The sequence below is a fragment of the Diabrotica virgifera genome, chromosome 4 (assembly GCF_917563875.1).
Source record: "Diabrotica virgifera virgifera chromosome 4, PGI_DIABVI_V3a".
In the NCBI taxonomy this organism is placed as follows: Eukaryota; Metazoa; Arthropoda; class Insecta; order Coleoptera; family Chrysomelidae; genus Diabrotica; species Diabrotica virgifera.
Genome location: NC_065446.1, coordinates 43,779,042 through 43,792,411, shown reverse-complemented (window position 1 = coordinate 43,792,411; position 13,370 = coordinate 43,779,042). Strand labels below are relative to the sequence as shown.

Below are 13,370 nucleotides of genomic sequence, written 5' to 3'. Positions count from 1 at the left end.
CAATTTTTAATCTTTCTAAATATGCTTAATGGATTTCAAAAGAAAATATTTAATTCCCATTCTAAAATACTTTCTAACTATTTACAAATTTTAATGACCTATTCTCTCTTTCAAATGAGTCTTATTTAGCATAGGCTAATGATCGAAACCTTCCGCGAAAAACGATAATGAACTATCATCTATTTCACTGAGTTTTATTTAGCATAGGCTAATGATCGACCTTCCGCGAAGAAACGATAATGGTACGCGTCATTCACTTTGTTTATTCTAAGCACATTGTTCCGAGTTTAGTACGCTTATTCTAATCACTTCTTAAAATTACATATAACAATTTGTTGTATACAGGTTGTTTTAAATTTATATGCCCGTGGTTGAGAAAATTGAAAATATTTTATATTGAATTGAATTTTGTTTATAATTATCAAAATTTAATTTTCATATCAAATAGAAATATAACAGTATATATGAATATTATACAACATATGACGGAAGCTCGAAACAAATGGGATTCGATGAAAAGCTCTATTTGTAATCATATGATTTTTCCACTACTTCTTTGATTCTGTGTATTGCATCTTCTTTTATACAGATAATAGTTGATTGCACTTTATAGGACATATTGAGAAGAGCTTTACCTCTAGAATTGTTACATTCTCTGTTATTGCCTTACTTGTGTATCAGTTTGTGACATTTTTTGTCTTCTTTGCTATATCTTTACCTGGTGCTTTGTTGCATCGTGATTTCATTAATGTCATCTCTGGCGGGATCGTCTATTTCCGTATTGGTCCACATCTACTTTTTTCTCCTTTAATATTAGTTTTTGAAGGTATTCCTCTTAAACTGACATGACGTAATATATTTTACTTCTTCAATAACACTTCCTTCTTTATTTTTAATATCTTCTTTTTATCTTTAATGCTACTTGTGTATAGTTTACAACTGATACAACTCTGAATCGAATATAAACAAAAACTGTCTTTATCTTTGATGTTTTGTTCTTTGGTTTTTTGATAGAACATTCTGAGTTGTTAGTTTTCTATCATTTTTGGTTTCAAATACTTTTTTTCATTAAGTTTCTCTTACTACCGCTTTGTGTTGTTTTGCAACAAGTTAGGCATTGTATATTAAAAAAATGAATTATGTTATCATTTATGAAATAAATAAATAAACACAAGTAAATACATAAATAAAAAATTATTATTGAAAAAGAGGCTTAGGTTAGATCTAAGAACTAACAGTGATTCTAAGAAATAGTTAAAAATAGAAAATAGTATTAAATACGATTCGATTGTCGATACTTTTCGATCTGATCGAAAAATCTGATTTGTATGAATCGATACCGATCTGCCTGATTTGTTGGTATGCTGTCTAGACGCTAGTTGAATAGTCCTACCTTCGACTCGATTTGCAGCAGGTTCGCGCCAGTACATTAGTACATTTGAACGTAGTGGACAACGGTCAACAGCTGTTCTCATTTTCTTTTGTAAATTACTTCGCGATTAAAAAAGATATTCCGGTGTGCATCATTTTACAATTTGACAGACAAAAAAGAAATTGAAAATAAAAGTTGACAATACTTTAAACGCCTTTTCCTCAAAATTGCTTTTTTCAAAGGTTCTAGACATTGTAACTCAAAAACTACTTGACCGACCCATCTGAAATTTTGTATATATTTTCTTTAGACATTTCTTGAGATAACCCTTTTGAGATCTTTTTTGTTTTGTACTTATTTTTTATTTAACAGTAATCAATATGTTGATTTTTACCTTTTTTGCAAAAAAAATCGTTGTTTTGAGTAATTTCAAATGAGTAAAGTCAAAAGACGATAAAACTCAAAAAACTCGACAGCATTACCTCGAAAAACTCATTAGCTAATAAAATCTTTTTGAATTTTTTGTTTACCATGATCCAATAATGAGTTCTGATGTCCACCGCAAAATTCATTATAATATTTTGAGGTTTCTTCAAAAATTTGCCACAGTTGGCTTATTTCTCAATATTTTTCTTTGAATTTTTTCTTAAATAATCTATGAATTGTACTGAATGTGCCTTTTTAATTTAAAAATAAAATAATTGTACCATACATTAAAAAAAATGTGCTTGAAATATTGATTTCAACCCATACGACCCCCCATTAAGAATAGCTATGACACGATTTTAATAGGCAACCCATGCTAGAAATATTTGCCTATGTATGAAATTTAATAAAAAAAAAATGTTTCATCCAGCAAGTAGATGGGTACTATACAAGTAGTAATAAATATCGACCTATATTCGGATCTTAGACTATCTGTTTTGGTATAATTCGAACTTTCCATTTAAAGCCGGCTACTCACTGTACTGCGGTGTCATTCGACAAATCGTCGATGATATCAATAATTCTGCAGTACTTCAGAAGAGAGGCCAGCATGTCTGCGGTAAAATTGTATGATATCGTTGGATACACGGTCACAGACGATCAAAATTTTTGCCAATTATACTCCAGGGTAATAATCTAGAAATAGACCATGTTCGGGACACTCAAAGATCCAGGTAGCTGACTACTTTTTTAGTAGTTGCAGACCTATAGGAAGAAAACCTACCTGTTTCCTGCCTAGAGTTCGCGTCCGTTTTTTAATTATTAACAATTTAGTGCAAAAATCGAGATTTTTTCGATTTTTTGCACCCCATTCAAAAGCTAAATAGTTGACATAAACTTACAAAATTAAATTTTTTAGAATATTAAAAAACCTTCATAAAGCCTATTTTTGAAAGTTAAAAAGTTAATTTGTTGCTACGCAAACTGCAAAATAAGTAAAAATTTTTATTTGTTAATAACTTTTACTAAAACTACCTTCGAACTTTAGTGTTTCAACCAAAGTTGGGTATTGGGGTACTTAACAAATCCTTAAAATTTGAGACCGATCCATTAATTAGTTTAAGAGTTATTCTAATTGTTTATCCCATAGACCTATATTTTGCGATAAGATAAGACAGAAAATAATGAAGATAGGGCAATTCTGCGTATGCCAAATGAAAGTAAAAAACTTATGCTATCAAAATGTACTAAAAAAAGATAAAAAAGTATTTAATATAGTCAAAAATCCTAATGCTACATTTATGAAATTTTTTAGTTTATTAACATTTAGAATAACTTTAAAAATATTGTCCGCAGAAAAAATCATTTTACACAGAAAAGCTGGTATTTTACACGAATTTCTTTAAATGTAGTTCAATTGGTGACTAGTCGTTTTAAGTGAATGGAACGACAAATGCACGAGTTCAAAAACTAAAAAAGGCAACTTAAAACTAATAAATATAATTTTCTATATCTCGGGATCTACTGAATATATTTTGATCGTTCTTTTTTAATTTGTATGTAATTTTTGTGTAGTCTAATTCGTTTAAACAATTTTTGAAAAAATAATTTTTCCCAAAAATCCATGATTTTAATCATACTATCGTTATTAATCATAGAAAAAGTTAAGGTACCTATACTTTAATAAATAAATTATCTTCAATAAATAATTATCTAATAAAAATCATTTATTTATTAAAGTGTACTTTAACTTTTTCTATGATCATTAATGATAAAAAAATAAGATTTTTGTAAAAAAATATTTTTTCAAGAATTGTTTAAACAAATTAGCCTGTTTATTAATTAATAAATTTAAAAATAAATTGCATATTTGTAATGTACGTAGAAATTACATAAGAATTAAAAAAGAAAGATCAACATCCATTGAGTTGATCTGGAGATACGGAAAATTATATTCGTTTGAAATTGCTTTTTCGGAATTTTAACTCGGTGGATTTGTAGGTTCCCCCTAGTAATCGTTTGAACTACGTTTTTGAAAATTCGTAGAGGGTGCTGTGAAGATACAATATTTGTGCAACTTTTTAAGAAAACATACAAATCCCATTATTCAAAATGGCATTAATGAAATTCCTTAATTATTATAAACAAATTCGCTGTGAATTAAAAAACACATATGGCTAACTTTGTCCCAAACGAACCCAGGCTAATTTTTTGTATTTGAAAATTCGTGTTAAAATACTATTTTCTCCAATATATAAAAATATTGTTTCTACGGGCACCATTTTTAAAGTTATTCTAAATGTTTATAAACTATAAAATTTCAAAAATTTGGCATTAGGATTTTTGACTATATTAATTATTTTTTTATATATTTTTAATACATTTTGATACTATCACTCTTCTACTTTCATTTGGCATACTCAGAATTACCCTATCTTCATTATTTTCTGTCTTATATAATTGCCAAATAAAGGTCTCTGGGATAAACAAACAGAATAACTCTTAAACTTATTAATGGATCGGTCTCAAATTTTGAAGGTTTGTTAAGTACTCCAATACCCAACTTTGGGTGTAACACTAAAGTTCTAAGGTAGTTTTAGTAAAAGTTATTAAAAAATATCGATTTTCATTTATTTTGCAGTTTGCGTAGCAACAAATTAACTTTTTAGCTTTCAAAAGTCGGCATTTTTAAGGTTTTTCAATGTTATAAAAAACTAAATTTTGTAATTTTATGTCAACTATTTAGTTTTTGAATACAATGCAAAAAATCGAAAAAATCGCGATTTTTGCACTAAACTGTTAATAATTAAAAGACGGACGCGAACTGTAGTCAGGAAAGAGGTAGGTTTTCTTCCTATAGGTCTAAAATATCTAAAAAAGTAGTCAGCTACCTAGATCTTTCAGTGTCTCGAGAAAATATTTATTACTCTGGACTATTTTAGTCGAATTCGAAAAAATTAAACGACGCCACAGTATCGTGAGTGACCGGATTAAGGGAGACTTATACGTTTCCAGATTTTCCACTCTATATAAATAAATTCATATTACCTGACAAACCTCGTACAAGAAAGACAAAATTAATACTTAATTTTAGGTTCTAGACCATACAGAACTTGTTATGAAAATACTTTTTTCATAATATTATAAGTAATTTGTTCTTAAACATAACTAAATTAAAACCTAAAATGCAACCTACAAAAACCTACAACTTCCTTCCTGTATAGATAATCCGTTTATATTAAAAATTATCTTGTAAACGAGAGCTAAAATTCTCCTTACTTCCGTAAAAAGCTCAAAAAGTATTTGCTGAAATTCTATATTAACCCTTCAAACCAAATAGGTCTGGATCCCGCGTATGAAAAAAAGTTGATTAATAGCAAGCTGAAAATTTGTTAATAGCTTAAGGGTGTCTAGTCGGATAAACTTTAATATATAGGAACACTGGAACAGGGGCAGTTTTAATTGTGGAACAGGTTAAAAATTTGGAACGGTCAGACCACAAAAACGGCACATGTATTTTGTCCTACAGAACAGACTTAAACTCTCCGAACAGAGATTAAACTCTCTTGCAAAAATCAAACTGCTAGTTATCAGCAAATGGGCGTTTTAATGAGTGGAACATGTAGAATATGTCAAATGACAGGAATTATGACAGATGATAAATAGCAGTCTGATTTTTGCATGAGAGTTTAATCTCTGTTCGGAGAGTTTAAGTCTATTCTATTCTGTCGGACAAAATAAATGTGCCGTTTTCGTGGTCTGACCGTTCCAAATTTTTAACCTGTTCCACAATTAAAACTGCCCCTGTTACAGTTTTCACACATATCAAAGTTTATCCGACTAGATACCCTTAAGCTATTAACAAATTTTCAGCTTGCTATTAATCAACTTTTTTTTCATACGCGGGATCCAGACCTAAAAGCTTCACGACGTTTTTTACTTCTATTATAATCTCACAAATTCTTTCTAATTAATCTCCCATAAACTGAACAAAAGATTATTATACAAAACAGCCGACATTTTTTGTAAATACTTTATTGCGTCTTTGTGCGAAGAGCTAAATCCTTATTAACTAAATATTATAAAAAATATATTTAAAACGGTATTTCTAGATAAAATAAGAAATAACATAATACAAAATTTATGCCCAACAGATCTTAACTTTAAGACGTGCCTTAAGCTCAGCTTATTAAACATACGCGTTGCACTATTGAGTCTTAAATCAATTTTCCGTTTGCCACAATAGACTGCCACGTGGATTGCATCTTAAACTTCATCTCAGTTAAGACGTGCTTAGATAAAAATCAAAAATTATGGATCTGTTCCGTTGGCGGTTAACGCAATCAATGAACTTAAATTAAAATAAATGTATAAACAACGAACAGTAATATATTTATTTATTTTGGGTAAACAAGCGTGCTTCGTTTATATCTCGTAAGGGTTTGTTATTTTTGCGAAGGTGTGAATCAACTGCCCCGGGTGCCCACTGTGACTATACTGATCGAGACTACAAAACTATTATATCATCATGTATGCGGTTCTACAATATGGCTAGAAAAGGCGATAAATTACTAAATCTGGCGTTTTAAAAGCTCCTTTCAAGTTGACATAAAGAGCGTGGAAAATCTGGCAATTTGTATTTCCCTGAAAAAGACATTAATTTTATACAATCTGGTTTTGTATTTTAGGAACGAAACACATGTGAATTTTAAATGACCTATATTATTTTCGTATAGAAAAGAAAGTTAATATTTAAAATTAGCAATTAAAAAAATAATAAATGAAGCGTATCGCTATAGATCTATAAGCCGAGCTTGGCTAAGCTGTAGTTTAAGATTTGTTGGTGCAACCAGGCATTAAACACTTACTCAATGATACATATTTTAGGCGTGCAGTTTACCCCTACAGCACCAAACTTTTTTTATTCGATTCTATACATTTTTCAAAGTTTAAATGTATTTTTTCTTTAAAGTCCAATTTAGTTACCGAACCCTTTAGTTGCCTTTCAACTCCAATATGTGAGGTTTCAATCCTCTTTACATTCCAACCACGTGGAAAGAGTCCTGTGTTGCCCTGGGTAATATCCAGAAATATTTGCAACATCCCAAAATATTATTAAAAATAGGTAGTATATAATAATGCTTTTCAACATTGAATGGGTTTTTACCCAAAACATTTTGGTGGTTTAGGCATGCACACTACTGGCTTTTTTAACATTGATGATTGGATTTTTAATCCCAAAACGTTCTGTGATATAATGTAACCCTTATTTAGGGACTTTTAAATATCCCTTAAATTGTTATTAATAAATAATATAACTTATAAACAAAAAAACATTTCCACTTTTAAATTTTCTAAAAATCTGCTTTTTCTCCATGTAACTCGAAAATGATAAGAGATACGAAAACAATAATACATTATAGAAATATAGGGTTTTTCAGATAACAATTCTGTTTGTCTTTCATTACTGTATCTCTTTATCATTTTCGAGTTACATGGAGAAAAAGGAAGATTTTTAAGAAAATTTCAAAATACGCTCTATAATTTGATCTTTTTTTTTTAAAACCATGCATTTTAAACTTGTCCAACTTTTTGAACATCTATAATAAAAGGTATAGTAAATGAAATCTATTCATTTAAATTCTGATGAGGGGTTAAATAAATTTCACATTTTATCTTAAAATAAAATCAATTTTTCTTGCACCATATCTCGCTTAGTTTGAATGTAAATATTCATAGTCTGGGCAGATTCTTGGAGAATAGGCCATTTTTTGGGAAAAGGTATTTACTAGCAATTTTATTGCTGGAATCGAATCTTATGACTCTATATATTAATAATATAGGTATGCAAATTCCGCAGATAGTGTGCTACTTTTTTTAAAAACAAAATGGCGTCCGACAATCGTGCTTTTTTCAATTTTTGTTCTATGACTCCAAAGATTTTAAATTTACACCAAAAACGCTTAATAAAAATTCACCGTAATTATCGTGTTTTTCCCGATTTACTTCGACAAAAATTTTCCCCGGAAAATGCAGGTTTATCCAACAAAATCTTTAATTTTTAACTAAAATTTTAGATAAGTAATTGTTTATCAATAATTAAATAACTTGGTAATATAAAAGCTCTTTTCGTATAGATTATAATTCCAGAAGCCGATAGAAATTGAATGAAGAGTTTAGCAACAATTAAATTGTTAATTAAAAATGTACGGTCTCTATAATAACCACAATAATTATGATAAATAAGAATGACTATGATTTTTGTATAAAAACACACTGTATGAAAACACACTATCTAATGTACTTTACAGAATCGAAATTGGACTATTTAAGCGGCCTCAGGCATATTTTAAAATTATAAATAATGTTTGGCTTACAAACAAATATAATATCTCGGGAAATATTAAATTAAATTAACACATAAAAACGTTGTTGGAAAAAAAAGCGGCAGGATGCTTCTTTTAACAGAAATAACGTTTAATTGTGATGAGTGGTTCCTGAGATACAACCGGTTAAATTTGATCGGCATTTACGGCAAAGATATAAAAAATAGGATCATAATTTTTGAAATATAACCTTTTTATTTTTGTTCTCTCTCTCCACACCAATTTTCATATCTTTAAAATATTCATAACATATATTATTATAATAAAAACTATCGATATTACGATTGAAAATTGCCAAAAATACCAAAATTTCAATAAAAATTAGGTTGGAGAGAATGTAATCTCAAAGTTCAAAATCGGTATTCGTTAAATAAATGCATTTTCTCGGCTTCCCATGGAGCAATTTCTTCATTCTTTTTTTGTTCTAAAGTAACTCGAGGAAAGCCATCTAACTTACGCATTATTAAATGGCAAAAATGCTTTTGTTTTGTTATAATAAATTAATTTATTTATTATAACAAAAATTTTTAATTTTTTTAAATAAAGATTGTTTAAACCATTATAAAGTTTTCAAATGAGAATATTTGCGTTTTTAATGTTAAAAGGTAGACTTGTAGTAAGTTTATATAAAAAAAGTCTACAACTGGAAAAATAATGTAGTTTTATTTCCTTATAAATAAATTATTCTATTATAACAAAACGAAAGCAAGTTTGACATTTAGTAATGCGTTAGTTATATGGCTCTACCCGAGTTACTTGGGAACAAAAAAATAATGAACAAAATTGCTCCATGGGAAGCCGAGAAAATGCATTTTTAACGTATACCGATTTTCAACTTTGAGACTACATTTTCACCAACCTAATTTTTTATTGGAATTTTGCTATTTTTGCAATTTTCACTCGTAGTATTGATAGTTTTTATTATAATAATATATGTTATGAATGTTTTAAAGATATGAAAATTGGTATGGAGAAAGAGGACACAAACAAAAAGGTGATGGTTCAAAAATTAGGATCCTATTGTTTATATCTTTGGTGTAAATGTCGGTCAAATTTAACCGGTTGTTTCTTAAGAACCACTCATCACAATTAAACGTTTTTTCTTTTAAAAGAAGCACCCTGTCGCTTTTTTTCTAATACTGTTTTCATGTTTTAATTTGATTTAATATTTCCCGAGGTATTCTATTTACTTATAAGCCAAAAAAATGTTTATAATTTTAAAATATTCCTAAAGCCGGTTAAATAGTCCAATTTCAATTCTGTAAAGTACATTAGATAGGTACAGTGTCTTTTTATACAAGAATCGTAGTTATTCTTATGTATCATAATTATTGTGGTTATTATAGTGACCGTACATTTTTAATTAACATTTTAATTGTTGCTAATTTCTTCATTTAATTTACATCGGCTGCTGGAATTATAATTCATACGAAAGGAGCTTTTATATTACCAAGTTATTTAATTATTGATAAACAATTACTTATCTAAAATTTTAGTTGAAAATGAAAGATTTTGTTGAAAAAACCTGCATTTACCGGAGAAAATATTCGTCGAAGTAAATCAGAAAAGACACGTCTCTATGCAGAATTTAATTACGGTGAATGTTTATTTGGGTGCTTTTGGTGTAGAGTTAAAATGTTTGGAGTTATAGGGCAAAAATTGAAAAAATCACGATTGTCGGACGCCATTTTGTTTTTAAAAAAAGTAGCACACTATCTGCGGAATTTGAGCACCTATATTATTAATATATACAATCATAAGATTCAATTTCAGCAATAAAATGGCTGGTAAATAACTTTTCCTTGTATTTTGCAAATTACCCCTGAGTATTAACAGTGCTCATTTCAAAGGTTTTTTCAAGCACTACAAAAGATATTTGTAGCATTATACCCTTAAAATTGACCATTTTTCTCTTATTTTAAGTTGAACACAGCGATTTGAGCATGCACCAAAAAAAATCTCTTTTCACCTATTTACCACATCTCTTTTTGTATTATAACTAGTTTTTTTGTTAGATGCATAATTTTTACGGTATTAAAAAAAAGCGTCCAAAAAGTGACATTTTTCAATGAAAATGGCAAATTTTCAACCCCCAATACTAAAAAAGTATTGAGTTTTCAAAAAAAATTATAGAACAGTATTTGCTTAGAATTAGGTTATTTTGACCAAAAATATTTCCACCTCCGAGAAGGGGTGAGAACCACCCCCAATATAAAAGCGCACATCGGCATGGGGTAGACTTTGAATAAGGAGATAAGTAGAGGCTATTCCCAAAATTTCATTAGAATCCATGCAATAGCATAGAATTCGGAGGTAGTATCCTGTTTTTGTATTTTATAGTTACTAACAATACGACTTACTTCTTGTGTATGAGTATCCAAAAAACTACTAATTTCATCTAAGCAGGTCTGCACAGTAACGGAGTACAATCCATGAACAATATAAAGGTCTTGTGTACCTTGTCTAGTTCCGATTCTCAGATCGAAGTATCTTATACCCCTAATTAATTGATCTTTCGCCATATATGTTTGCGTTCGAGCCCATTTCACCATAAACGCTTTTAATACGGGTCCTAAAAAACTTAATTTCTTTATCGCATCCTCAGCGTCTGGGGCCAGTTCTGAATCTGATCTAATCGCCGATGTAAAACTGTCATGAGAACCTGAAATAAAAGGAAAATACACTTTCTAGTTTACTAAAAGGATATATTAGTTACACTTGATTTTTAGTTTTTTTTTTTAGTTTTTATTTCAGCTTTTATTTGTTTATAAATCAAAAAGGATCAACTTCCACATAGAAGAACATTTAAGTTAATGTTTTATGAGTTTTTCTGTATAGTCCGTTCTTTAACGGTAAAATATTGCAAAACCTCTAAATTTTAAAGAACCGCTTGGATTGACATGAAATTTAGCATACACATAGCTAACAAGTCAAAGAAAAAAAGTGATATTGTGCCGATATGTGCTTTTGCCCTGGGGTGGTTTTCACCCCCTCTTGGGGGTGAAAAAATATTCGTCCAAAGAAAGTCAGGAAATGGATAAACTGGCTAATTTTAAGTAACTTTTGTTCTATAGAGTTTTTTTACTAAGTCAATACTTTTCGAGTTATTTGGCAGTGAATATGTTCATTTTTTCAAAAAAATAACCACGCTTTATATAAATATATTACGCTATATCACGCTTTATATAAAATTATTATAATTTTTCGCAATTAACTCAAATAGTAAGTATTTTCTCGAAAAAATATTCTTAGCAAAAATATACTCTGTAAAAAATTAAAAAAAAAATGGTATATATATCACGTCTCTACACCTAGTAGAAGCAGAGTTATAGCTAATGAAAAATAACTTCATATACGTCAAATTCCAAATGGAATACTTTAACGTGAAATAACCAAAAATGAAGCACATTTCGGGGAAAACTCAGTACAACTAATTAAAAGTGTTTAAAAAAATCTTCATTTTTGTTTTATAAAAAAAATTCTAGCATCAAAATTAAACAAGTTACGCTCAAAATAAAGTTAGTTCTTTCTGGTTTTGGTAAAAAAATCGAGAAAATCACCCCCTAATTAGTATCTTAAATGAACTTAATCGTTACGACTTCACAAGTTTCTTGACTCATGTATATATTGTTTATATGATCTGTAAGTTTCATCGGTTCAAAGTCCTTATTATTGAAAGGGCTCTAGTTAAAAAGGGTTGAACGAGTCACTGATCACGAATGTATGCAAATTTAGAAACACCAAATCTTAATCAATTTTTGTCTAACAGAAAAACAAAAAAATATTCAAAAAAGCAAATCTGACTATTTTTGTTTTTCGAGATTTTTGGTATCTCTAACAATTTTTAAGTTATTTTGAAAAAAAGCATATTTTTCAAAATTTTAGTTTTTAAAAATTTTATTTTGAAACCAATTTTTTTCCAAAATAAGCACTTGGAATCGATGAAACTTAAAGATCATATAAACAAAACATAAGTAAAATAATTTGTGGAGCGGTAACGATTAATTTCATTTAAGTTCTAATTAGGGGGTGGTCTTCCCGATTTTTTTTGCAAACACAAAAGGGACCAACTTTACTTTGAGCGTAACTTGCTTAAATTTAATGTTAGAAACTTTTTGTAAAAATAAAAATAAAGCTTTTTTAAACACTTTAAAAAAGTTGTAATGGGTTTTCCCCAAAAAGTGCTTAATTTTTTGGATATTTCTCGTCGAAATATTCTATTTGAAATTTGGTGAATATGAATATATTTTTCATTGGCTATAACTCTGATTCTACGAGATCCAGAGACCTAACGCGTACACCATTTTTTTTAACTTTTTTATAGGCTATATTTTTGCTAAGAACGTTTTTTTCGACAAAATGCTTACTTTTTGAGTTATTTGCGAAAAACCGAAAAAAAATGTGGTTATTTTGTTGAAAAATGAACATATTCACTCGCAAATAACTCGAAAAGTGTTGACTTGGCGAAAAAGCTCTATAGAACAAAAATTACTTAAAATTAGTCAGTTTACCCATTTCCGGACTTATTTTGGATATATATTTTTTCACCCGAAAGAGGGGGTGAAAATCACCCCCAGGGCAAAAGCACACATCGGCACAATATTACTTTTTTTCTTTGACATGTAAGCTATAAGTATGCCAAATTTCATGTCAATCCAAGCGGTTCTTTAAAATTTAGAGCAAAAACCGTGAAAGAATGGACTAGTATGCAATATTTTGTTTACATATTTTACTACATATTATTTTGTACATTTATTTTTCTATTTCTATTTTTTTAATATTATAGAAAAAAGACCGTTGATTCAATATTAACCAAAATTTCTTGTAATAATATTCATCATCAGGAAATGAAGAAGCTGACAGGACTGCGCCAGAGGCAATTTTAAGTGATTTTTCGGAGCCGATAGGCATGAGTGTTTCCAGTGACTTAAAAGCTTATTTTAAAAATAGAGTGTTGTGTTTGTGGCAAAAAATGAGTGGTCTTAAAATAATTCTAAGCTGAATAAAATAAAAAAATAATGTGTCTCAGTGGATTCCATCGTCGCTCAATAGACGAGAACAAATTGCGGTTGCGCGTTTACGTCTAGGACATACCAGGTTAACGCACTCTTACCTTTTCACAAATAATAATCCACCTATATGCGATCAGTGTAACGTCCGATTAACAGTCGAACACTTTTTAATAA

At 29.1% G+C, this 13,370-nt stretch overlaps 1 protein-coding gene across 1 annotated transcript in view; it reads right to left on the bottom strand.

Moving 5' to 3' along the window:
• The window catches only part of LOC114325918 (PI-PLC X domain-containing protein 3), an 82,040-nt gene that overhangs the window by 36,803 nt on the left and 31,867 nt on the right, over positions 1-13,370 (bottom strand). The window contains exon 2 of the mRNA XM_028274069.2: positions 10,545-10,846. Within this exon, the coding sequence (XP_028129870.1) occupies positions 10,545-10,846 (302 nt within the window). The remainder of the gene's footprint in view (positions 1-10,544; positions 10,847-13,370) is intronic.